The 27,777-nt window shown below is 45.3% G+C and overlaps 1 protein-coding gene across 1 annotated transcript in view; it reads left to right on the plus strand.

Moving 5' to 3' along the window:
* Nucleotides 1–587: 587 nt before the first annotated feature.
* Nucleotides 588–27,777, plus strand: part of SH3GL2 (SH3 domain containing GRB2 like 2, endophilin A1) — a 117,361-nt gene continuing 90,171 nt past the window's right edge. Inside the window, exon 1 of the mRNA XM_066615003.1 lies at nt 588–649. Coding sequence (XP_066471100.1) covers nt 605–649 — 45 coding nt within the window. The 5' untranslated portion in view covers nt 588–604. The remainder of the gene's footprint in view (nt 650–27,777) is intronic.

Consider the following 27,777-nt stretch of genomic DNA (forward strand, 5'->3'; position numbering starts at 1 on the left):
TTACACTATCATTAGCTACGCCACTGATGTGTAGGATTGCATCCCTGGTCTTCCCAAGAGGATTGCTCCATGAACATCCACCTGCCCTGAGATCCGAACCCACGCATGGGGTCCTGGCTGACCTCTCATATGCTGTTCTTTGGGAGGAAGCCCCCTTGAGCATGCTGGGACACATCTGAGCATACAATGCAGGGAATGGAGTTGCAGGGTTCAGGGCACCCCTGGGACCTACTTGCTGAGCAAACATGCCTAGTTGGGGGGGTGGGTGGTTGATGGACTGTCTTTCGCGGTGTGGTTCACTAGCCCTGGCAAACAAAAGAGTGTGGGGGGGGGGAGATAACAAGGGGAGGGGGAAGCAGCATCGCAGGACAGGGAAAGGACTTGAGCACGTTCCCTTTAAGAGGCTGGGTTGCCTCCAGTTGACGTCAGGGTGTTTCTGCACCAGAGCCCAGCATCTGATAACCTGCTCAGGCAGGAGGGGGAAAAGAAGAGGCGAGAGAGCCAGCGAGCCAGCGGCTGCAGGAGAGGGACGCAGGGCGCTTTCCCCCCGGCCAGCGGCTGCTCTGCATCCTTGGAGTTCGGGCTTCCTCCAGCATCAGCAGCCATGTCCGTGGCGGGCTTGAAGAAGCAGTTCCACAAAGCTACTCAGGTCAGCGAGGCGCGCCTGGGGGTGGGGAGCTCTGCCTGCAGCCGGGGACGCACCAGCAGGTGCCCGTCGACCCTGGCCGGATGGGAAGAGCGCCTGGTGGTGGAGATGCTGCTGCTGCTTCCTGCTGCAGGGGGCCTCCAGGGGGCGCTGCGCTTGGGGGTCCACTGCAAAAGGAGGGCGCTGCAAGTTGATTGCACGGGTGGCGGGGGTCCTTTGGGGTGGCTGGTCGAGATGCTGCCACTTGGAGGGGGGAGGGCGATCCCCCCGCGCTCTGCCCCATCTCAGAGGCGCCGCGTCCCGTCTTGCAGACCGCCGGCGTTGGCACTGCCAAAATGCGACCCCCCTGGCAAACGGTCCTGGGTGAGCGCTGGACCGGACAGGGCTGCAGCAGTGGGCGCTGCGTGGTCCTCTCCAGGGACTAGGCGATGGCAGGCGCGGATCCCCTCCGTCTCTGGGGGGTTTCATGTTTCCAATCGCCCTGGCGCCGCGGAGGATCAGGAGCACCGCGGATCTCCCCCCTGCCCTCCCTGCATCGGAGCAGTTTAGCTACTGCAGAGCCCGGGGAGGATTTGTGGCTGTTTATCCCCCGCTGCTGCAGCATCCCTCGGATGGGGGGGGGGGGGGGAGAAGGGGAAGCACGGTGTCCAGCAGCCTGCCTGAGGCTACAATCCTATCCCCACTTTCCTGGGAGTAAGCCCCATTGACTATAATGGGACTTACTTCTGAGTAGGTATGCATAGGCTTGGGCTCTGAGACTGCAACGTGCCGGAGTGTGCAGGAGGGAGGGCTGGTCAATTGCACTGTTTCCATACCCTCCCTGCCGGGTGTCCGGCTGCAACTCGGATTATGTAAACCCCCCTCCCTCCCTCCCTCCCGTGACCTTGCCCGGATGGAGCTTCTGGGCTTTGATCTCCCAAGCTGCTCATCACATGAACAGTCTCCCGAAATTTGCGCACACTCCCCCCCTTCCTGCCTTTCAAATGCAAAATCTCCCCTCCAGAAGGTCTATTGGAATCCTTGGACAGTAGGGGATCCCTAACAGAACTATATGAAACTTATTTGAAGGGTGTGCCAATTCTGGATTTTTAAATCCCAATGTGGAGTCCACTCTACTTTAGGAGCATGGTTACTTCGCTAAAAGCCTGAGTAAGAGGAGGCGATTCTTTTCTGCTTTGGGGGAGTGCGCTGGTGAATCCTTTAAGGTTCTGGTTTCTTATTTCCTGTACATGGCAAGCATTAATCTGTTTATCAGGGAGGATCCTGCTCCCTCAATGCCAAGGGATGCTCCTCAAAAATATTCACTGGCAAGCCATTGTCTGCTGGGTTTTTGCAGTTTCGTGTTCAAATTGCTATCGTGGTGTGCCTGGTGAGGAATTGGATGCTCCTATGTGGAAATGCACTCATTTGGAGAGTGAAGGATGGCATTACTTGAAAGTTGTAGTGATGCATTGCATTTCAATCCAAGGCTGGATTCTGATTCAGTTTATACCGGTATAAACCTGGGACAGTGAGGCAAATGAATCCCCTGTTGACATCTGTAGGATCAGGATGATGCTCCCACTCCTGTTTTATACATAATGAAGGCCGCATGTTATGTAATGTTTCCTGTGAAGTATCTTCAAGAGGCTATCAAATATCACCCTAGCAAATCTGCTTATAGGCTGCAGTGTGATTTGGTGCCTTTCAAGACTTTGTATTACTGCAGCGTCTTAGAAATGTGAAGCTTCCGTACTGATCTACCAAAAGAGTGCTGTTGGCATGTGCTATTTGCATACTTTTGTAAATGTGTACAATAAACATTTTAAAAATCTAAAAAAAAATTATTATGGATTATTCTGTCACTTTTACCATAATTAAATTCCATTATGGCCATTTTTAACTACTGTAAACAAGGTTGGTTTGTGCAAATGGTTTTCTCTAGAAATGGGATGTTGTATTACAACAATTGTCTGATACCAACATGGTCAATCACAGTCAGGACAGACAATTCATCATCCATCGTGTAGTTGTCTCTCTCTTCTAGTTTATCATTCCTTTCCTGTCACTCTTCAGTCACATCAAAAGCACACACAGTTAAATATGGTTGGAAGAGGAGGAAGAGAAGCTCAGTTTTGACATTCTCACTGGTCTGGTACAGTCATGATTTAAAAAACATGAAAACAAAAAACCCAAGGTGAAGAGAATTCTGCGGTTAACATGAACAATTTTGGATAGTATTGGTATTCACTAGAATTTAGTTGAAAATGCTGGAACAATAGCCTGATTACATGAAGTGACATAGTGCGCAATTCTAACTAACTTTGCTGCACTGAGGTAAGGACAGTGCAGCTCTGAGGTAAGGGAACAAACATTCCCTTATCTTGAGGAGGCCTCCGTGACAGCCCCTTGCTCTACACAGGATGCAGCACATGCCCCATTGACACATCTGTGTCAGTGCTGGAATGTTGGTTAGGTTAGGATTTGGGCCATAAGAATAGCCCTGCTGGATCAGGCCATAGGCCCATCTAGTTCAGCTTCCTGTATCTTACAGTGGCCCACCAAATGCCTCAGGGAGCACACAAGATCTGCATCTTAGTGCAACTCCCTTGTATCTGGCATTCTGAGATTGTTGCATTGTTGCACTAATTACTGATTTTGAACAAAAATGTTAACAGAAAGACTTTGTATCCTGTGATCATTAATTGAAAACTCCTGTCACTTTAACAAGTTTGGATGGTATCTAGGACAGTAGTAGATTCCCCACCTCACCCCCAAGCTTGCTGTATCCTGCTTGTCTGTAGGTGTTGGGAATAAGTATATTCAGTAGTTATGAAACATCCATATTTAATAGTGTAAAAGTCAGCTTAGTGTAGAGTGTTGTCATTGGACTAGACCCAGATCTTCAGGCCCCTCAGTCTTGGATGCACATCCCTTTCTGTGAAATTTGCTGGGTGACCTTGGACCTGTTGGCCACTCTCTGGTCCTACCTCACAGGGTTAGCGTAAGGATAAAATTCAGAACTATGTGTGCAGCTGTCAGTTTCTTGAAAGAAGGGTGGGATATAAATCTAACGTTGATTTAAACTTAATAGATGAGAATGAATGATTAATGTGGATTTAAACTTAATGGGTGAGAATGAATGTTCGGGGGGGCATGGCTTCCTGCTTACTCGTATTAAATAGCAACGATCTCTAGAAAAAACAACACTATTCTTAATGTCAATGTGCTTTCCCAGAGATTTGCACTGCAACAAATTGGGTCTCTGTGAAATGATGGTGCAATGATCCTGGAATGCCCCTCATACCACCTCTGCACAGTGTAAAAAGAAAAAGCAGCTGCTTACTGCACATAGTTTGTTCAGTTGTGGAAGTGCAGGAATTCCATGTTCAATTTAAGGGAACCCACATGAATTAAGGAGCTCATTGGTTAATGCAGTCCCTGTAAATCAAATGGAATTTCTGCACTTCTGTGCTTGAAGAAACTGCCTGAGAAGCAAAGGTAAGGAGGCAGGTGATCCACTTTCCACTCGCTTTCAGTGGTCAGAAAGTGGATCAATGTGGGTTGCCTCTGGGGAAGGCTGGAGGAAAGCAGTGACAGCAGCAGTCTCAGGGTGAAGGGCTCCCCAGTCTATCACCTTGTCTTCCTTGCAATCTGCCACTGATGCAGCTAGCATCACATTGCCTAATGGATGGCTCCCTGCTATTATGAGATTTAGGAAATGTGACTCCTTATCCTCTGCTCACCTCTTCAACCTATTTTACCTCCCAATTTGTATAATCTTTACAAGACTAACTTACACAAATCCCGTTTATCCTTCTCCTGCATAAGGTAAAAGAGGCTGTGCACACTTTCACGTTCCCTGTGAATCTTTGAATTAAATCAGACAGGCAGACAGGGTGTCCTGCTCCTCTATGCGGCATCGCATATTATATTTTTAGTTGTATGCTTTAAAACATACATCGTGTAAGCAACAAATGGGTGCCTGAAAACACACTTTGGGGGCCTATGTGGAATTGCAGGGGTGAAGAAATAAAGCAACTGGGAATCTTCTGTTGCCCATGAGGCTGTTGAACTTGGAGACTACATGAGGCTCACCTAATCCTGAATGCTGGCAGTCTGATTCTATAGGCCAGCCATTTCCTAATGCTGAGGTTTGGGGAAAGGTGATCAACAAGGTCTTCCTCTGGCTCTCAAAATGAGTACGGTGTGAGGAGGGGAATATCTTTACTTCATCACTCCTACATTGTATGGGAAAAAAATTGATGTCAGAGATTGCATGCTGCCCATTCCAGGGTACTGTGGGAACTGGGGGAGGCAGTGTCTGCCTGCTTCCTAACTGAAATAGTCTGGGGCCATTATTTTTCTCCAGTCCTAATTACCCCCCACCCCAGTCATCTTTACCTTTGAAAAGATCTTTGGCCAAAGAAAGTCCTTAACTCTCATCATGTCCTGGATCAAGATGTGGTGGGGAAACTAGGTTCTAACCCTAATCCTCCCCTCCAGATACTATACACCAGTGGTTCTCAAATTGTTGGTCTGGGACCCACCAGTGGATCATGACTCAATTTTTGTTGATTTACAAAGCTGACAGGGCAGATTAGACTGTGTACATCAAGGGTTAAACAAGCTGCTATTTAAGGGGGAGCACTGCTGCCCAGTATAGCCTGAATATCCCAGAATATGTGGACACCCTTTCCTTACCTGTGCAACACCAGATCCCATTCTTACAGCAAACAGTAATGACAATGTGTTTTGTGTGTGCAAAACAGCTACATTTGTAGGAGAACTGGAATTAATTGCAGGGAATCTTCACTTGGTGGAAAATGTGTGAAATGGCACTTGGTCCCTTTGCTTGTCCAGCACTGGGACTTCACCAGGCAGCTAAGGATTTGGTTCTGACACAGTTATGGAAGATAATAGGCTAGAGACTGAGATTCATGTTAGGAAAAGGTTAGCCACTTGTAGGGACTGCTGTTCTACCACCTTCTTAAACTGAAATGCTAACATTTTTAGCCTCGTAGGAATGCCTGTGGCACTTGTCTTTGACACAGTAGTGGGACTCTTATTTAGTTCCAAAGAAGTGGCACAAGGCTCTGACACCTTGCCTCTAAGGGTGACTTCGCACACCTCACATTCTCTAAGCATACCTATAAATGTGTCATCACTATGTGTTATGCAGCCCTGTATGTCAGGGAACCAGGATTGCTTGTGGCTGCCAGTTGACAGCAAACCCTAGACTGCCACCATGTAACAGCAAGATATCCTACACTAAAAGCAGGCCAGAGAATGAGTAAGGAGATATTGCAGATGTATCTATTGGCTAAGCGTTCTTGGCATCTTGACGCATTTTTGGCATCACCTGGCAGGACAAAGTTCCAAACAACACAATCCTGGAACATGCTGGAATCCCTAGCATGTATGCACTGCTGAAACAGAGACGCCTGCGTTGGCTTGGTCATGTCATGAGAATGGATGATGGCCGGATCCCAAAGGATCTCCTCTATGGAGAACTCGTGCAAGGAAAGCGCTCTACAGGTAGACCACAGCTGCGATACAAGGACATCTGCAAGAGGGATCTGAAGGCCTTAGGAGTGGACTTCAACAGGTGGGAAACCCTGGCCTCTGAGCGGCCCGCTTGGAGGCAGGCTGTGCAGCATGGCCTTTCCCAGTTTGAAGAGACACTTGGCCAACAGTCTGAGTCAAAGAGGCAAAGAAGGAAGGCCCATAGCCAGGGAGACAGACCAGGGTCAGACTGCACTTGCTCCCAGTGTGGAAGGGATTGTCACTCCCGGATTGGCCTTTTCAGCCACGCTAGACGCTGTTCCAGAACCACCTTTCAGAGCACGATACCATAGTCCTTCGAGACTGAAGGTTGCCAACAACAATCTATTGGCTATATCTATTGTTACCAATTGATTTCATTTATTAGTTTCCCTGCTTGCTTCACTTCCCTAAAGGGCTAGTTTACACAGAGCTGGAATGTGTTCAGAAATATGTTCCACCCTCCCTGTCCCTGGCTACATATTTGCATGGATAATGGAAGTATGAACTCAGCTGTATATGGATGTAGCTATTTTATAAAGGGGGTGAGAGTCATTAGTGACCTGTCCTGCCTCTCTGTTTTGCCACTTTCTGCAGTTCTGCATAGGCAAGGAAGTAGGCCAGAGGCTACTGTGGGTCAGTCATGCACAAGTGTGTATTTGAGAAAGGCTTAAAAAGTCTCCACTGGGAATGGTGTTAATAGCTTTCTTAATGAGTGAAACTTAAATGTCATGGACCCATTTGGCAAGTGTGGAACTTACAATTGGGAAAAGGTATTTGACACTTGGCAGCCTTGTAGAGCTCAAAGTTGAATGGAGTTCTAGAATAGCTTTTGCTGGTTTGTCATGGTGTCAACTCAATGTATGGCAGCAGTGAAGAAGGCCAATTTTATGCTTGGGATCATTAGAAAAGGTATTGAGAACAAAATGGCCAATATTATAATGCCATTGTACAAATCAATGGTAAGGCCACACCTGGAGTATTGTGTCCTGGTTGCCACATCTCAAAAATGACGTAGTGGAAATGGAAAAGGTGCAAAAGAGAGCGACTAAGATGATTACTGGGCTGGGGCACCTTCCTTATGAGGAAAGGCTATGGCATTTGGGCCTCTTCAGCCTAGAAAAGAGGCGCCTGAGGGGGGACATGATTGAGACATACAAAATTATGCAGGGGATGGACAGAGTGGATAGGGAGATGCTCTTTACACTCTCACATCGCCAGAACCAGGGGACATCCACTAAAATTGAATGTTGGAAGGGTTAGGACAAACAAAAGAAAATATTTCTTTACTCAGCCACCTTGTCCAAGGGGATTGGACAAGTTTCTGGAGGAAAAATCCATTATGGGTTACAAGCCATGATGTGTATGCGCAACCTCCTGATTTTAGAAATGGGCTATGTCAGAATGCCAGATGCAAGTGAGGGCACCAGGATGAGGTCTCTTGTTATCTGGTGTGCTCCCTGGGGCATTTGGAGGGCCGCTGTGAGATACAGGAAGCTGAACTAGATGGGCCTATGGCCTGATACAGTGGGGCTGTTCTTATGAAAACTTGGGAGAAATGATATAGTCCTACAAGGAAAATGATGGGGCTCCAAAGATGAAGTAAAACCTCCTGTGTAGTGTTAATAACACCCGGTACGGGAGGCCAGCGTGTCACCCCCATGACAGATCTACTCCCATGTTGTGGGTGGGGCAGTGCTCCACACAGTGGGCATGATGCAACATTGCCCCACCCCTGCTGGTTTTCTGGCTATAACGTTTGGTAGAATAGAGATATTTCAGCGTGGTTTGTTTCCTTTGATTCTGCATGAAATTACACATCAAATTATACATAATATGATTGTATTATTCAACAATACCATGGTTTTAAAAATGTTGGCCAGTAGTGGTGTCACCCCCCTGTATGCATCACCCTGTGCAGCACACACCCCCAGCAATACTACTACTATCTAATCCCCTCAAAATCTAGATTCCGGTGTGCCTCATACAGATGAGTAATGGCATGCAAAGGGCATGATAAAATGCACAGCTCCAGATGTTTCAAACAACTGGCTTGGCTCATTTGCACCAAGACACAATGAAGAACCATTAGAGCAGCAAACCAGACTGATCTGCAGTAAAATGCTTCATGACTCAATAAAGAGCAGATTAACTGCCCAATCCTAATAAGGCTTGCACTGTAGGAGCTAGTGTTCTGGCAGTGTAAGGGCCTTTATTGCTGTTGCAAAGCACAACGTGCTATTCAGCGCTGCCTGGCCACCACTGTAAGTGCCATGTGCCAGCAGGCTGTCCACATCCCCCAGTGCCAGTAAGTCAGCCAAAGGAACAGGAGGGAGGTGGGGAGGGGAAGGAATGGGATGGAGATTGGGGCAGGGAGGAGGGCAGATTGAGGCTGGGATGGTGGTTTTTCCTAGGCAGCCCTTCTCTGCCTGATCTCCTTAGCCAGGGATGGTGGCCGCAGATTAGAACTACCAGTTCCCCTTCTGTCCAGCTGCTAACACAGTAAAATGGAAAGCACAAAGGGAATCAGGTGCACTAACCACTATGTTATGCTCCCCTCAGCCTAGCCTCTCCAGCTACTTTCCCTGATGTGGGTCCCTTTGGGGAGAAGGGCGGGATAAAAATAAAGTTTATTATTATTATTATTATTATTATTAGCCAAACTGAAACGAATCTGAATTTGAGTTCTCATAATGGTGTTCTCTACTGCCATGGGAAACAAGGGATAAATAATTCAGATTTATTAATAATAAGAGTATTATATACCACTTTTCAACAAAAAGTTCACAAAGTGGTTTGCTGAAAAAAAACAGATAACGAAATTGGTCTCTGTGCCAAAATGGCTTACAATCTAGAAAGATGCAGAACTCCAGCAATAGCCTCTAGAAAAGATGCTGTGCTGGGGCGATAAGGGGCATTTGCTTCCTCCCTGCTAAATATAAGAGGAGCACCACTTGCCCAGTTAGCACAAACACTGTTACTTAACCTTTCATTGCTCTGCCAATCATGAATTTAAACTTTGAATGCAAAATGCTACTTGTCTTTCTGAAGCTGAAACTATGGCAGATGGCTCAGGAACCTAGCCAATGCTAAGTGAAATTGAATAGTTTTGACTGCATGTTACAAATGCTTTAGATCAGGGGTGCCCAAACCCTGGCCCTGGGGCCACTTGCGGCCCTCAAGGACTCCCAATCTGGCCCGCAGGGGGCCCCTAGTTTCCAATGACACTGGCCCTCCAGAGACTTGCTGGAGCCCACTCTGGCCCTACACAACTGTTCTCAGCACAACGACGACCAACCTCTTGTGTGAGCTGTGGGACGAGAGCTCCCTCCACTGCTTGCTGTTTATGTATGTGATGCAGCAGGGGCAGAGAAGGAAAGGCCAGCCTTGCTTTGTGCAAGTCCTTTTATAGGCCTTGAGCTATTGCAAGATCTTCATTTATTCATATAAGTTCCATCTCTAATGTATTCATTTATGTAAATTTATTCAAATTTGATATGTAAATTATTTATTTTTTCCCCCAGCCCCCGACACAGAGTCAGAGAGATGATGTGGCCCTTCTGCCAAAAAGTTTGGACACCCCTGTTTTAGATGGTATGAGATGAAGAAATTGGAGGGTGTGCATATCAGAAGCTTGTAGGGTGCTGCAATAAAGACCATGTTGGTGACCTTAATTTTTCTAGTTCACTGTAATCAAATGGCACCTGGTAACCAGATTAATGAGTGCTTTGTTTTTGCCCCCTGCAGATGTGCAGTTTACTTAAATATTTAACATGGGAGAAAAATAATTGGTTCACATCAAAGGGCTGCCATTGCAGCATTCACACAGAGTTAAGATCACATGCTGCTCTATGCGAGAAGAAAGTCATGGGGTGTAACCAGTTGGAGGGCCAGAGGAAAGATTTGGAATGGACAACCAACTTTAATTTAATGATCTAGTATTTTTTACTTCAGAATTGATGGAAGTGAGGGTGCATGTTCTACCTTTTGATGTGCTATCCTGCTTTTAAAGTCTGCTCTTATTATTGTACAGTGTCCAGCTGTACAGTGGCTTCAGAACAACTTGATGATGTTGTGACTGAGATTCCCCTGAAGGGTTTTGAGACAATTACTCAATGTAGACAGCCAGTTATGAGTACTGGGTAAAGATAAATCCCAACCACCCAGAATCTTTCTGGTCTGATCAGTAAAGTCTCCCATCCAGCAGCTGCTATGTTGAGATCTGAATAGTTCAGAAAACCACAAATTCCTCCCTAGTTCCTAGTTCTCTGGCCCTGTGAGAAACCCAGTGCTGGCAGTTCTATCTACAGAGGCAGACAGTAGCCAAAGGATAGGGCTAGAGAAACCCTTGCTCCCTGGATATGATCTGACGTAACAGCCTCACTAAAGCAATCCATGTTTGATCTGAATGGGAGATCACTTGGGAATTCTGTGTGTGCCATCTTGGCTTGCACGCTGGAACGAAAGGAAAAGAAATAGATGGGAGTCATCACATCTGACAAACACTTCAGCATCTATTTAGCTGCGTGTACATGCTTCACCCGTTTACTGGCAACATGCCATGTTCATATTGGGGAACAGCAACTCAGTTATCATAAATATTTTATTGTGTAGAAAAAAGCCTCCTTCCCAGCACATTGAAACTTTGCCTGAAGGATTTGATAGTCATTTTCCTAACCCCTACACAGTAATGCAAACGGCATGAACCAAATACCTGGTGAGTTAGTCCAATTTTATGCATGTCTCCTCAGAAGAAAGTCTCATTATAATCAATAGGACACACTCCTTGGTAAGTGTGGATAGGATTGCAGCCTTTGTCTTTACGATATTGATGTCACCTTTAAAAAGTGACTGTCGCTAAAACCTATACACGTGTACCTGGGAGTAAATCCCATTGGACCTCAGTGGGGATTACTTTTGAGTGGTCAGGTGTAGGATTGCTCATTGACAGCCCAGTCCTATCTCTGGTGGTGGCACTAGGTGCAGCTCCGCCAAAATGGCTACTGCTGCATGCAGTGGCACTGCTTGGGCTTCAGAAGTTCTCCCCAGGGGCAGGGGGAAGCCCCAAGCCTCACAGTAGGGTTTCTCAAGTCTGCACTGGCTATTTTGCTGACACAGACTTGAGAACCTCTGTGTTGGGCTTTGCAGCCCGATACAGAAGATAGGATATGGCGGAGCAGGACTCCACTGGTCCCATCCCCCTCCTGCTCCGGTTCCTCCCCCCACCTCAGAACATCTCCCTCGACCCCAACAGTGCTTACTGCCTCTAGAGCTTGTCCCTTGCTCCAGGTGGTGTCTGTCTGGTGGCGGGCCCAGCGCCAACTGGTGCTGGGTTGGCACCAGCGCTTACTCCTCTCTGGGTGTTGTGACATCCAGCGTTGGTGCTGGAGCTCAGTGCTAGCACTGAGGTAAGATAGGATTGGGTCCTAAGTCTAAAGATTCACGTTTGTGTGAGATGACAATGACCACCATTGACTCCTGAGCATGCATAAAAGAAAATAGCAAGACACTTTTAGAATTGTCCAAGGTACTCTCCCATAATCTTCAGAATTCCATACAACAACCCTGTAAGGTTGGTCAGGAGGATTTTCACCTTATTACAGATGAAATTAGAGTGAACATAATATTTGTTTAAGGCTTCCTGTGCCCTCAAGGCTACGGTCAGATTGAAACTGGAGTCTTGCCAGGACACAGCCTAGGACTGAACTGCCATGTGGCACCAGAAGCATATGGCCACATTCATAATTGTGCAAGTGTGCTAAATAAGTAAAAAAAATTATTGCAACCACCTGTTGCAATAATAAATTGGGACAGTAGCTTTGCATGTTTTTCTGTAACAAAGAACTCCTTAAAAATGAATAATGTGCCTTCCATAATAAATGTGATTCGTTCTTGTTTTTATTAATTGCTCCATTCTCTGTTGCTCTGTCTGTTTCTCTCTCAGTGATTGAATATCACCAAATGCTTCAGATTTAATGCTGAGCAAACAGCCTGCCAAATTGAATTGGCTAATCTGAAACCATTTTGGGGTCTGGATGCTTTTCCAAAATGTACTTGAAATCTATAAGCCTGTTTCCCTCCTACTTCTGTTACCAGGTGTATTTTTCAGGCACACATTAACAGGTGCATACAAGGAAAATCTACTTTGAGTGCGGGAACCTTATGCAGAGACTAGTGTTACAGCTTGGTGGTTGGGTGGGGAAGCAAGAGGGAAGTGAGGATAAGGGTGCAAGTTCTATTGCAGATATAATTTTACAAGTGCAGAGAAGGGGAACTGAAACAAAAGCAATTCTTAAAAGTAGAAATCTACACATTTAGGCAGAGGAGGAAAATATGGATGTACTAAGCATGTAATCAATTTGACTGCACATGAGATAGGAAAAATAGAGAGGTTTTATGGATTGATGACAAGGATGTGCCAAGGACCAAGGTTATCAGTCAATTTCTGCTGTTTGGTGTGCGCATGTTGCAGAAGTCACTAGTCTGCTGAGATTAAGCAATACTCCTGTTCCAAAGCAGCACATAAAAATGTGGAAAGGGCTTTGAAACAAGCCCTAGAGCTAGGCTGTAGTCTTAGCTGTTCTATGGTATGGAAGTGGGGTGAAACAGCCATAGCTTCTGTGCTGGGGCTGCCATTGCAAGGCAGCCCACAGAGGATGGCTGCCCAAGCCACGTTGGCCCAGTAGCTTTTCACTGTTGTCAGGGAAGGGAAGCAAGGAAGAAGGGGAAAAAGTTGGAAAGAAAAAGGAGTGGTTTGTTACCAGTCTTCAGTACGAGTTTGACTTCTGGGACAAACTGGACTGGGACAAATAGGGACTGTAGTTCTAGCTAGATGCATTCAGATAATTTTGTTTTCTTTGCTCTGTTCTCTTCAAGCCAGGCTGCAATCTACTTGCCTGCCTAGTTCAAGTTCACGGTTAATTCAGTGGGTTGTCACATCTGATTGCTTGCATGTACTAATGTGACTTGGTTTTAAATAAGAACCCCTGGGATTCTGTGCTCTCCTGGGTAGGAGGTTTTCCCAAATGGCCTCCTCTGTCTTTAGCCTGGGATGGTGGCAGCAGATAGAACTACCAGTTCCTGCCACTTCAGCCGTTGACCCAGAAAACCAGAAAGTGGAGAGAAGGAAGGATTTCATGAGCATTGACCAATATGCACTACCTCTCCCACTTAGGTTTTGCCGCATTTGTGAGATCGACTTGTGGGCAAGTGTCTGCGGTAATTGCTCTTGGGGAATGTGATATTGAATTGGTGGTTGTACTCTCTGTTTGCTTCTAATATAGTCTACTTCTCTGCTTGTAAACATACAGATATTGCTAGTAAAGAGTAGTGTAGGGCTCATCTTGGATGTTGCATTACTATCTATTTTGTATTCTTATGAAGAAGGGTACGGGGTTGAGCAGGGGTGAATACCTGAAAGGTGCAATTTTTTTTCTAAATGTGGTCACCAACTTTCATTCTGATCCCTCCCTTGAAAAGTAGAATACAGATGGAACATCTTTATCTATGAGGATTCCATTCCTGGGGACACCCCCCCCCGCAGTTACAAAAAACCATGGATAACAAAATGCGTGGTTTTTGGAGCCCACCTTTGCTCTGCATGACCTTTCTGTGGCTCAGAATGCCAATTAGAGCATTTTTTGACGACTACATTGGTGAAAACTGGAACTTGTCAAAAAACGTTACAGGCGACATTCTGAGCTTTGGAGCCACATGGCCTCTCCGAGGCTCAGAAAACCTAGGTCCCAGGTACAACCGGAACAAGGTTCTAGTCACACCTGGGAGGTCTTCAGGGGGGTGATCTGGAAGTTTGGCATCCTCAGTGAGGCAAATGTGCAGATAAAGAGTCCCCACCTGTATTACATTGTGTTCTCTGTGTTTTCCTTTTACCTCTGCACAAGGGTGTGGGAGTTGAGCTGGTATTTGAACTTGTCATAGAATGGTTTCCTGCATCTGTATACCATACTAATTTGGGAAACCTTGAGATCTTGTGCTCCAAGAGTTATTTCAGCAAATAGAATACTGTATGGGCTCATTAAAAGCCTCTCCTAAGTTGACCAACACAGCCACCATGCAGAGAAAGAGCTTCTGAAACATCCCGCTGCTTGGGGAAATGGGATAAACTATGCTACTTTGAAGCACACCCTGTTAAATACCGAAGCTATTCAACAGTCTCAGCTTGATTTCACATACAGTAATTGAGTGATATGCATGAACCCTAAGATGGTGTGAATTCATTATGGATAAGGATGCTCACAAAAGTCCCACTGTAAGTGTCTTTAAGCAGGAATTTCCACACCCACTCAATACTTATGGAAGCTTCCTCTGTAATATGCATGTAGATTGCTTATCTGAGGATATTTAGGCACAACCTAGGGCAGTGATTTTCAACCTTTTTCATCTCGCGGCACACTGGCAAGACACTTAAATGGTCAAGGCACACCATCAGCTTTTTGACAATTGACAAGGCACACTGTGCTGTCAATGGGGGCTCACATCCCCCAATGGTCCTATTGATAAATGACCCTCTCCCAAATTCACGCGGCACACCTGGGGACCATTCACAGCACACCAGTGTGCCACGGCACAGTGGTTGAAAATAACTGACCTGGGGTTGACAAGCACATAATGGAATTTGCTACCTATAATATAAGGCCTATCTATGATCACTTATGACTAGTAAGTCATTGGAGAGGACAGCATGGAAATACAAGAGCAAGCCCATACATTTAAGGACTCTACAGCGCAAACTGAGGTGTGTATATCATGCAAGTGTTTAAAGCTTGTTTATGAACAGCTAAGATGGCAGCTAATTGTCTTTTGGCTAGATGTTAAAAAGTCTCTGCCTTAACATCCTATTGCCATGCTTTGTTTATAGAGTGCTGAGATGGTGATCTGACCCTTAAGTACTGTGTGTTCATGGGAAAACAGATGCACACCCCATGCACCATGTAGCTCATGCACTTTCAGGATCCTTAAGGAGAGGCTGATGCATATGCCAGCAACAGGTCATGTCTGTTGTCCCAGCCTGACCATGGGGGGGGGGGATGAACTGTTACCCAAGGTGGGTCTAAGGCTCCCCCTCATGCCTTTCCCCTAGTCTAGCACTTTCCAAATGTACCTGCAACTCCCTGCTCGTGCCTGTCAGGGAACCTGAAAGTGCCAATGACACATGATGTGATTATGTCATTGGCACTAATTTCCTGGTTCTGCAACCCAGGACAACCCTGAAATCGGTGTTAAACAGGTAAGGGCAAACAGCAGGGCCCCCAAAACCAGGTGATACAGTGTGCAGCACATGGAGTCCCTGCTCTGCTATCTGTTGTATTGTGATGCTGCTGCCAAGGGACTTAGCTGGCATACCTCCTACTGTGCCCCTGGAGACATGTTGCAATACCCAATTTGGGAACTTCTGCCCTAGTCTGAAAGTAGCTTAGGCTTCTGTTCTGTGCCTGCCGTGTTACAGAAATGTATAGTTCTAGTAAGTGCAACTTCTGTACGTTATTCTTGTGAATGCAGCCTGCACAAAGGAGGGTGGTACTGAAAACTGTGCAGATGTAAAAGGTGACTTGGTATAACTCTCTCCTGGCCCCCTTCTCCCAGAACTACAAGTAGGAGAGCTGGCATGGATGCATATGACCCTTGCTGGCTCATGTGATCCTGTCTAGGCATCTTTATGCATTATGACAGTACTACCTGAAGAAGGTTAAGCTGGCTATGAAATTGGATTTCACTGCCATGTAGCACCAAGTGGCTTTGCTGAAGAATCGGCCTTTTGGCACTTGAAGGGTATTTTTAGTTGTCTCGGCAGCTTTCATCTTTCCAAGCAGAAGTTGTGCCTGGGAATTGCTGTTTCACAATTCCTTGTGAGACTATATGCCTGAAAGACATATAATTATTCCTTACTCATCTTTGAGCTTTGCATTATAATGCCTGTTTTCCAATCCAGTGTGGTTATCCCTACCTAGTGTGGTTATCTCTTGAGACCTTTCGGCGAGGCTGAAAGTTATGGTTATCCCAATCCAGTGTGGTTATCTCTTGAGACCTTTCGGCAAGGCCTGAAGACCCTTCTGTTTAAACAGGCCTTCTGAGTTCTCGGCCTTTTAACATCTTTTTAACATCTTTTAATATTTTTTACAGGCCTGATTCTTTTATGACTTGCTGCTGCTCTATGCTCTTTTTACCTATTTTTTTTTACTCTGACTGCTGTTTTTTATGATGTGTTAATATGTTTTTATTTGTTTTTAAATTATGTTTTAAATGTTTTGTAAGCCGCCTTGAGTCCCTTCGGGGAGAAAGGCGGGGTAAAAATAAAGTTATTATTATTATTATTACCTACAGTTCCCTTGAATTAACTCAGTGTCTGAACTATTACAGCTTTGGAATTTTTTTTTCCATCAGTAAGCTGTAGTGTGTTTGTTTGCTATTTTCTCTGCCATGCAGGGCGACCTCTCTTTCTGCTTGTGAATGGATACAGGCTTTGAATTTTGGAATCCAGTTAAGACCTACCAGCAGGCCTGCAGGCCTCACACTAAGGGCAAGTAACAAAGGAAAACAGGGAATGTGAAACAAGCAGTGGAATGACTACAGTACACATTTGGTTCCCTCAGCTCGGAGTATGATTATTTATTAAGTGTTTCCAGTCAGTAAGATGAATGCATTATTCTCAGACAAAGGAGACAGCATGATAGACCTGTAGTTGTCCATTGCAAACATAAAGCTGTGTAGAGATGTCCTAGCATTATATATGTTTATAGGGTGGGCTTGCAGACATCATAGCAACATGATGTGTACGCAGGTTGTATTGGAATTGTGGAAAATCTGGCGAGGAGGTAGATGTGGTGCCAGCAGTGGCCCCTTTCAGGGTTAAGGCCCGGGCATTCAGCAGAGAGTGTGCTGCACAGCTGCAGCCACTTGAAGGCAATAGGACCCTCAGGCATTAAAGCACCTGATGAAGGGAGAGTTTGGTGTGGGTAGCAGAAGGAGAAAAGCTTGAGGAAGGGAGCCTGGATTAATGGCTAATGGACTGATTAGTGAATGGACTTTGGAGATTGCTGAAACAGACTGTTGGAGACACTGAGATTGGTGTTTGGCTGCTATGCCCGAGACCTGCTGAGGACCAAAGTGCTGCTATAGTGGCCGGAGGAGCTGCTGGCAGGAGAGGGGAGGAAGGAGGACCTCTGCAGGTTAAACAGGTGAGCTACCCTGGTGGTGGGGTCCAGCAGTGCTGCAAGGCAGAACTAGGGTTATTTTGGGGGAAAGAAGGGGAGCTAATTAGCTGAAAGTGGGCATAATTCCCTAGGCAGAGCTTGGCCTTGGAATCTGGCAAAACACAGATGTAGTGGAATCTATGGTGTATACTCTAGATCAAGGGTCTCCAAACCCCTGCCGGGGGCCAGGTGCAACCTGCAACTAGCCTCTATCCGTCCTGCAGCCAGCCTCTTGTCCCTGAACGCCTCTGGCCCACTCAACTGTACATGACCAAAACTGTGCTCTAGTTGTGTCTGGAAGGTGTTCTGAGGGCCAGAAGGGTTGAATGAATGAGCCCATTCATTCATTTATTCACTCATCTAAGTTCCATCTCTAATTTATTTATTTAAATTTTATATTTAAGTTTTTTTTCTGGCCCTTCACACCACGCCAGATATTTGATGTGGCCCTCTGGCCAAAACGTTTGGAGACCTCTGTTCTAGATTGATGACATATCTGGTATACTTTCCTCAGAGGCCCCTCTGCCAACTAGCCTAGGTCAAATAGTTTACACAGTCCTGTTCATCACTTTGTGACTGTATGATAAAGGATGATGTTGTTATTACACATGCTGTTACCCAGTGTTTTCTAGAGCTGTGTTAACATGTGCATGCAGTAGAAATCTGTTTCATGTGCTGCGATCTTGTGCAAGTCACCCCTTGCACCACTAAATGTGGAGGGAAGTGGTTAGCAAAATGGGACTTGGTGTCACATGCTGTATCTGATTCAACTAAGGTTGTATTTGAGGAGTCATTACTCTTCTCACTAGACTTCTCTCTAACTGAATGTCTGATAGGATTTATGCTCTCTTCTCTAGAGAGAGGAGTGTGTAAATCCTAGATTTACACAATACATCAGTTTTGACATGAATGTTTTGCCTGACCTGTTCCTGTCAAATGGCAGGCATTGAAGCAGACTGAGAGCCATGGATGTTTGCTGCTGAAAATTATATATGCTCTGTGTGTGTGTGTGTGTGTGTGTGTGTGTGTGTGTGTTTATAATACACACAGTGACGGCTTAGGTGAATCAGTACCATGGACAGCGTTCCGAACAATCTTTTATTGACTCTTTCTATTTTGGAGAAACAGCATTAAAAATGGATTTACAAAGCAGGAGCAGAAATCCTGATCTTTGTCAGAACCAAGTGGTTGTAGAAAGCTACACCAATTGCCCAAAATGTTGCTTATTACAGCCATTGCTTTAATTTCATTATGCAATCACCACTCAAGGATACAGAGCAATGTCTGATTATATCTATGATGTTGTGTCCTGAATGAATAATTACACTGAGTCTTGAAATGAATGGGAGCACTACATGTTACAGCTGCTGTGGGAAACATCAGGGCCTGCACAGCACAAAGGATAATGTGCTAGTAATGTATTCATCATAGAAACACTACCTAAAGTTGTTGAGGATGAGAGTTTTGAGAGGTTGAGAGTTTGATACAGTTCCCTTTCTAAACATCGTACACTATCACAAATTTGATTGAAATTTGGCTAAGGGGAGGTGTTGTAATGGAAATGTGCAAGATCCCTTGAGGAGATAGGGTGTGGTGTCAACAGTGGCCCCTTGCTCTGGCAGGCAAGCATGGGGTTAAAACCTAGGCTTTGAGCAGTGGGTGGGCTGCACAGCTACAGCCCCTTGAAGACAATAGGGCCCTCAGGGGTAAAAGCAGCACCTGCAGGAAGGTAACGTGGTGTGGGTGGTAGTAGGAGGAAAGCTTAGAAGGAAGGAACTGAACTGAATTGTTGGATTAATGGACTGAGGAACTATTGGCTGATGGACTACTAGAACTGCTGATGGACTAACTGACTAAAGGACAGATGGGTGAATGGACTTCAAAGACTGCTGGAAACACTGGAGATTGGTGTGTGGCTGCCATGCTCAAGATCTGCTGAGGACCAAGTTGTTGCTGTAGAGGCTGGAGAAGCTGCTGGCAGGAGAGCAGAGAAAGGTGGACCTCTGTAGGTTGAACAGGCAAGCTACTCTAGTGGTGGGGTCCAGCAGTGCTGCAGCAGAGAACTGGGGCCCTTGTTGGGGAACGAAGGGGAACTATTAGCTTAGAGTGAGCAAAAGTTCTCTAAGTGAAACTTGGATCAAGAATCTGGCAAAACAAATGGGAAGCAGGAGTTCTTGTCAGTCCTGGAACTAAGCTTCTTTGCTATGCTATTGATGCATATGCAAAATGTCAGTGAGATTTTGGTATGGAGAAATGAATGTGTCATTGACCATGAGAGCCACGTCCTAGGCAGATTCCTCAAAGAGAAGAGGGATATCATCTTTTGCGGTTTTCGGGATTTTGGCCATGAAGTAGATCTGTGGGCATGGAGTGTGGTGCTGCTAGGAATAAGAACCAATGTTTGCAGGTGTTTTTTTCTTTAAATGATTTTAATCAAAGCCTCTACTGAGTATTGAGAAAGTCTGTCATGCCTTTTGGAGTGCTGATTTAATGTGTTTCACACATTAGTTGACACTTTATGAGACATGAAATGTGTATTTCCAGCTGCTAAAGAAAAATTAACTTTTGGCTTTCGAACTATCTTTTGGATTGTTCAAACTTTGGTTGCCCTGGCATAAGATGGTGTCTTGATTCTCTCTTAAGGGTATGCCTAGGGCATGGCACTTCGTACCCTTTTTATGATGACACACTCATTTCTTCATACCAGCTTCCTTATCTCCTGCTGCAAGAGAGGCTACAATACCATTGTGGTATTTTGCAGAATCCATAATCTTGCCAAAAGACAGTCTAACAGAAGCGCAGTTTTATTGGGTGCAGTTCTGATGGAATTTTTTTCCCCCACCTAGAGCAGGGTTCTCCAAACTATGGCTATACATCTAGCATGCCACAAGATTTTATCCAGCCTTCAGCAACTTAAAATATTTTTTCCCCCAACCACATAGTTGGACAGTTAGCACGTGGTGTTCTGTTCACCACATGCCTTTCCATATGGCCAGAGTGGTGTCAGCCTGGCTAGCCCTCATTTTCAGCCACCTGGGCCATATGCTTTAAGACCCTCAGACCATAATTATTCAACGTTAACCTTGCCTCTGCAAATAATACAAATTTGGTTTCCACAGGTTGACTTTTCAACAAAGCTGTAAAACTATAGCAGTGAGGAAATACTGTCATTTGCGCACCTGTGTAAACAAATCATAACTGAGTTTCACAATGGATCAGAGTGTGCCTTGTGTCACTCACCTCCATGCTATATAAAACTGATTTTTTTTCAGCCCACAAAAATATGTAATAATATATGTAATGTATTTAAAATATGAAGTGGCCCTCCAACTGAAAGGTTGAGATACAGGATTCACTACTAGCAAACTGTAGATGAACCATGTTAACCAGTGGTTTTCAAACTCTCCGGGAGTTTGAAAACTGCTCTAAGTTCTTGCAGGGTTGGGAGGCAGTGGTGGCAGGAGGAAGACAGTGATGCAACCCCCAGAATATATGAAAATGAAACCATTTTCGCATATATACTTCCACTGGAGATAGATCACAAGGTGATATTTGTCTGGTGGATACAAAGTATTGTGTTGGAATAGCCTCCTTACATTACACATAAAATATGCCTTGTGCATGGGCCACTGTCTGTCAGTGTACACTTTTTTGAGTTTTTGAATGGCGGGACTGCTCTTGAATTGCTTCTCCTGGGTTGCTTCTCCTGCCCATAAATTGAATTCTAGAATACATCCTGAATTGGTTTCCCCCCCCCCCTGAAATATAGTAGTAAAAATTCCTCTGCTGGATGTATAGAACAAAAAAGTAGCTGTTTGTAGTCTTGAATTGACCTATATGAGCAGAGATATAAGTACGATGTTGCAGGTGTACCACCAATAAGCAACAATTTTAATGTGCTCCATAGACTTCATACACAGTTACGCTATTTCACTCCACTAAAAAGTGGAGCTCAGACATAATTGTCTGTCTTGAAAAATGCATACTTCAGGTTTTTCCCATTCTTTTCTTGGTGGGGGTAAGAACAGTAGGGGTCACAGGGAATATGCATTGTTCAGTTATATCCCCTTTAAGAGGTCAAGGAGGCAAAGACAGACATTCGCTCACCCTCTCACTCCATTGTTTTAGGCAACCAGTGATATTTCCTCAGGAGCGCCGGGCAACCCAATCCTGAGCTGCCCGGGGCACACGGCTGCGACGGCGCTGAAAATGGCTGCTACTACATCCTACGCACCCAAGGTAGCTGCTGGGGGCACCACGGGGGAGGGGGACTTTCTTCCCCTTCCCCTGGGTAAGCACAGTAGTCCCACAATGGGGCTATTTGATTCATCGCCAACCCAAAGGCGGTGAATCAAGTGCCTTCATGTAGGGTGGTGAGCCAACACGGAGGCTTTGGATCCGGTGGACCAGAGCTCCACTGGTCCCGCCTCCCTTCTTTCTCACTCCCTCCCCTGACACGCCTCTCCCTCCCCTCTCCCTGCCTCTCCGACATGCCTCCTTCCCGCCCTCTGCTCACCTTTTCCCCTCCCCGGAATGCCTCACCTCCCGCCCACGCCCCCACTTACCTCTCTGCTGCTCGGTGGTCCACACGACCGCCAAGCCATGGAGGTTGGGTGCCTGCCTGGCGGTAGCCCAGCATCAGCCACTGTAGGGCTACCACCAGCATTCCTCCAGTGGTAGGGTTCACAAACGTGCCTTATGGCATGTTTGCGACAGTGTGCGCCGGCAGTGAGCCGGTGCGCAGAACCCAGGATTGGGCTCTGAGTATCTTTCCAGCTCATAGATAGATATGTGAGCCTGTGTGCCAAGTGTATGCACCAAAGCTCAATCCTTTCATTGAAACAAAGGGAAGCATGTTCCCTGGGTTGATGGCATTGGTGCTGTTCTGAGGTGTAGAAAGAAATGCTCTTTAAAAAGTCTTTTGTATCACACTTGAATTTTGAATATATCCATGAATGGATCTTTAAATCTTACTTCGTACCATGCCTCTCTCCCACCCCAAAACATGAAATTGCACCCGTATCCTTGTGGATGTTCCTATGTCCTCTGATTTTATCCAGAGGCACTTTGTTTTCGAATGGAGAGCTCTATTGTATAGTGGCTCTCTTGCTTATGACCTATGCTATCAACCAAGGGTAACTAAGTTTTTCATATGTGTAGGGAACTATTGATTAGTCATTTACCACAGACAGTTCCTTGCACAGTTTAAATAACTGCTTGTTTTTTTCAGATGCTTGGATGTTGTTACTTTTTCCAGTGTCTCTGTGTTTGAGTTGCTGATGGCAATTAAGTTTCCTTGAATGGTTTTACTTCTGAATTGCTTCTACTACCTCTTCTGCCTTTTCTGCAGAGTAGTGATATGTACTGTTTTCAGGGAAATTTGTGTGAGACTAGCCCTCAAGCTTGAAGTTGGGGAAAGTATCTCATCAGATAATATGTGTGATAACTTGAGGATGTGTATCTCTGTTGTTAGCTATAAAATTGAAAATGACATTTTAGCAATCCTAATTCATTAATGTGGCAGTTATGAAATTAGAGGCAACAGCCACATGGGCTTAGAGAGATTTCTAGATGACTTGTTTAGGTTATGTTCATGGCAGATCTGTAATGGTACAGATATGCAAAGTCCTGTAGACTATACTGACTTCCTGCCAGAGACTTGATGAGGTCAATGACCAGCATAAAGTTTGTTTATTTAGTTTTTTTCAAAAATGTCCCAGTGAAAACATAATGGGGCATTTCCACAAGAGTTTAACACTTTTAAGTCCCACTGATTTAAGTGGAAAAGTTAAGTACATATTCTGGTTCCATGTACTTCAGTTTCAAATAATTTAAATGCTCTACTTTAATTGAGTTGTACCTAATAAATATCTGTTACGTGAACATAACCAGTACATTGTATTTTGTGCTCAAGTGCTTCTTACCTCTAGTCTATAGCCTAGCACAATTTTTCAGTTCCCATTTCTTATGCTTAATGCTCATCGCTTAGTTATATAAATCTCTGTATAAACTTCATTGCTGTCACTGCCCTTTCTTCTAGGTTCGTGACAAATGCATATATCATCTTGTAATCACTATGTCCTGTTTTTTTTTGGGGGTGGGAGGGGAATGTCCTGAAGAAGGTGAATAAAGCCTATCCTTTTCCTGAAGAGGAGAAATAAAAGCTAATCATTTCCAGAAGTTTAGAGCTTGAAATGAGCACAAATGTAATCTGTTTGCACTGATTGATGTTATTGTGCAGAAGTTCTCAGATAAATATTTCCTTGAAACCAAGAGGGTCTATAATGGCAGATTCCATGTAGGGGAAGCTCAGAGGGTCTGCTATATGGTTAGGGTTCTACTGAGGGGTACATGGTCCAATCCTATCCCCCTGACAGCCCAGAGTATGCAAGGCCAGTGATGAAGCTCTTGCTGTTTGCTATGGTAGGGGGTGACCAGATGACCAAGATAAGTATAATTTTTTTTTTTACTTACCTCCTTATAGGCTGCCTCCTTGAACCTACACAAGTTATTTAGCTGGGATAAGTTCCAGGAACCCCAGTGACCATTTGGGGCTGGGGGCTGGGACAGGATCCTGACGTGCACTGCTGTCTCCAAGTTCTTTTCTTCCTGCCCTGAACCACCCCTGCCCTCACCTTACCTGCCCTGGCACAACATCCAGGAGCCACAGGTGGAAGCGTAGAGCCCCCGGCTTTTTTTGCTGGTGTCTCCAAAGCACATGACACCAACACAGCTTTTTTGCTCCTGGAACATGGCTTACACTGATGGATCATGAGATTTGTTCACATTTGCCCATGATAGGATTGGGCTGCCCATGATCCTAGGTACATCAAATATTTTTTACCTGCTTTTTAACCCTGTGCTCCAGCATAGTGATGTAGGGATGCCAAAACATCCCTTTGAATTCAGATATGCATCCTTGAACATGAAGGAGAAGCTAATAAAGAACAGTAGTCTCTGTTTCTTGGACATAAAGAGCAGTGACCTGTGTGTGTGTGTGTGTGTGTGTGTATGTTGTGTGATGTATCCATATGTACAACTGAGTGCCTTTGTATCTCTGTTAGTAGTTGTTGATAATAATAGATCATCCAAGTCCATATTATCCAATTTGTCCTCTCTAGTCATCAGAGCAGGCCCTTTTATAGGTGTTGCCGCCAACAGAAATGGGAGAGGTGGCGGCAAAGTGTAGGGCCTTCACTGTGGTGGTACCTACTCTGTGGAATTTGCTCCCTCTTAGTTTACAAACCACTCCCACTTTTCTTTGGTGGCTTTCTAAAGACATTTCTTTTTATATTCGCCTTCTGAGTGTGTAACTTTTAATATGGATATTTAAGATTTTATGGGCTGTGTTCTTTTATTTTGCTGCTGGCTTTTAATGAGATTTTTCGGGTGCACACTGGTGTCAGGGAATTTTAATGTTTATATTGTTATCACCATAGACATTTCTCTATAACAGGATAAATTTCTACCAATCAGTCAAGTGTATCTCCTCGTCTTACCTGCGGGTCACTTGGGTCAGGGCTGCTCAGGCGTGGTGGGCAGCCAGGAAAAGCGGAGAGGAGCTTTAATAGTGCCTGTGGAGGGTCTGTGAAGTGTCTGAAGAGCATTTTGAGTGTTTTCAGACAGTTTCTGAACACAAAGCTTTATTTATGCTTGTCTGAGGCTCAGTTGTAGAATCTTCTGAGTGTGTTCTTTAACTCCAAACTCAGAAGTGCCTCTTAAAATGACAGCGAACAGTATAAAAAGTTTTCTGGCTGGAGTTGAAGCGGAGTGTTGTGCTGACATAAGCTGCTTATGTTACTTTATATTGGTGCTGCATTGGTTTTGGAAGATTTTTAAAATTGCAAATGCTTTTCTGAAGTTTCAAACCTGGATTATTTTTAAAGCAGTTCAATGAAGTGTTCGGTTCTGTTGCTTTAAAGGAGGGCGGGTGGCACACAGTGCTATACAAGCACCTTGTTAATGTCTTCAAAAACAGTGTCTTCAGATTCTTTCCTCCCTTTCAATCAGGCTCCAGGCCCAGCTGCAGCTCCTCCTCACAAACACCATTCCCCAAGTTTAACCCCAGATTGGAGGGTCATGGAACATTCCATGATTTTGGGGTGAAAACTTGCCGTTGACTTATCTGTGAGATCGCCTTATGAGCAAGTATCCAGGGTAATGTTTGTATTGTCTGTTGTAAGCCACTTTGAATGCTCACTTGGGAGATAAGTGGGAAATAAATAATGCGCTCAGTAGAGAAGAACTTAGGTAAATGAATTAGGATGAACTACTTGCATTGTGTTGCTGCAGTTGCAAGTACTTTCACCGTTAGTCAAAACCCAGTTGTTCAGGTGTCTTGAGAGACTTCTGTCATCATCACTCTTTTCTGGCTTTCTTTTAAAGCTAATTTCATCCAGTGGGAGCATGTTGGGTTAGGAGTGAGTATCGGCAAGTTAGCGACACGGCCTAAAGCAGTGAGGAACAGCTGCATTGTTTAAATTTGGTAACGTAACACAATGTGCATTTCTTGCTCAAATTAAGTGTACCCACTTTCAAAGACAAGTCAATGAAGTGGTCAAAACCCAAGTTTTTAGATAAGTCATTTGCCTTCTCTCCTCAGCAGCAAAACTTTGTTATCCTGCCTTCTCTTTTTAGACCAAGTCATTATGTTTATCACAAAAATAAATTATTTAGCTCAGAAATTGAGTAAACTTACTTGAATAACTTGAAGAAAATTCCCAGTTCAGTAGACCAGAAGTTCCTGCCATGATTACAGTCCATAAAGGCCCTTGGGTTGGCACAATCCCTTGGGCTGGCCCAGAGGTGTTCCAAAACTGCCATAAAGCACTTTCACACCACCGGGAGCGAAGAGAGGCCAGTGCACGTCTATGCGTCGGCCTCCAGAGGCTGACACGGGCTCTGCAGAGCTGGTGCCTGGGTACGTTCGCACTGGCCAGTTATGTCAGCGTGGGGGCTTGGGGAGGGCAGGGGTGGGCAGAATGAGGCTGTTCTGGGGCAGGGGAGGGTGAACGGCAGGCAGGGCCATGAATGGAATAGGGCTAAGCAGGAGGGTGGGGCAAGTATCTGACACTTAGGCTGCATTCTGACCCCACACCTGGGCAACTCAGCGCAGCACTGGGCTGCTTGGATAGATCAAGTAGACCCCTTTGGGCTGATGCTGCATTACCCGGGGTAAGGGGAATGACTTCCCTTGCCCCCGTTTGAGCTGCAGGCAGCCCCAACCCACTGCTGGATACAGGGCAGACTAGGTGGCTTGCCCATTCTAGCGCATGTTAGGATTGGGCTGCCCTTTATGTGCTTGAGCCACATCCTGCCCCCTTGTTCTCCCTCTCATGAACCCTGGTGATTCTTTCTTCCTGTCCTGTCACCACACATCACTGAGCTATCCTGCCAGTAGGCTTTGTACTTTTCATCATTCCAGTCTCCAGCTAGTTTCCTGCCTCTTCTCTCCCTCAGTCTAACCTCAAATCCCCAGGCATCCTTTAATTTCAGCCTCACAGATTATAACTTCAATTATTGCTGCCTCCATGTGACTGTGGTTGAGGGTGAAAGCTAAGGAAAAGCAGTTGGCAGAATTGATGGTCACTGGTTTTTTTTCCCCCCTGCATCAACTGCTTGTAGAGTTGACTATATGGAGCTGCCAGCTCAAACCGTTGGTCTTTCTAGCTTGGTATTATCAACCTCAATTGCCAGTGGCTGCCAGGGTTTGACACCTGTCTGCCACCTGAGATCCTTTTAATGAGAGAGGCCAGAGACTGAACCCAGGATATTCTGTATGCAAAGCAGTGTGCTCTGCCCCAAAGCTATGGCACAGTCCAACCATTCTTCATCCTGCGTACCTCAGGAATTATAGTAGTGCTGTGTTGCGGTGCAGATCCAGATGATTTGAAAATGTCAGCTGGCAGAAAAGGTAACTGTCCTACTATTACCTGGAGTAGTCAGTTCCTGTTGCTCCTCTGCTGAAAGATCTGCAGTTGTCTCTGAGCCCAGCTCAAGGTTCAAGCATTCCTTTGTAAAGCTCTAAGCACCTTGGCATTGCTTATGAGAGGGATGCCTTCTCTCCTGGATAAACCTCCCATCCATTTAAATCTGCAGTGGAGTTCCTGCTGCATGGCCAGCCTAACCTCAGAAGAGTGTGGCTCAGCACAAAACATAGGGCTTTCTCCATTTGGAGAAAGCATTTGAAGCTGCATACGGCCATGTCCATAAACGTCTGGGTTACACTGATTGTTACGTTCATTTTCGCTTGAAATATGCAAAAGTCTGTTAGTGATGAAATGGACAAATGTGCTCTTCCCTAGGTGGGTTTGAAAGATGTGATGTAGGACTGCTTCATAATACTCATGGCATTTGAAGTGGGGGAAAGTGTGTACTTTATCTAATGTTTGGGATGTG

This window comes from Tiliqua scincoides, chromosome 2, assembly GCF_035046505.1.
Source record: "Tiliqua scincoides isolate rTilSci1 chromosome 2, rTilSci1.hap2, whole genome shotgun sequence".
Lineage (NCBI taxonomy): Eukaryota > Metazoa > Chordata > Lepidosauria > Squamata > Scincidae > Tiliqua > Tiliqua scincoides.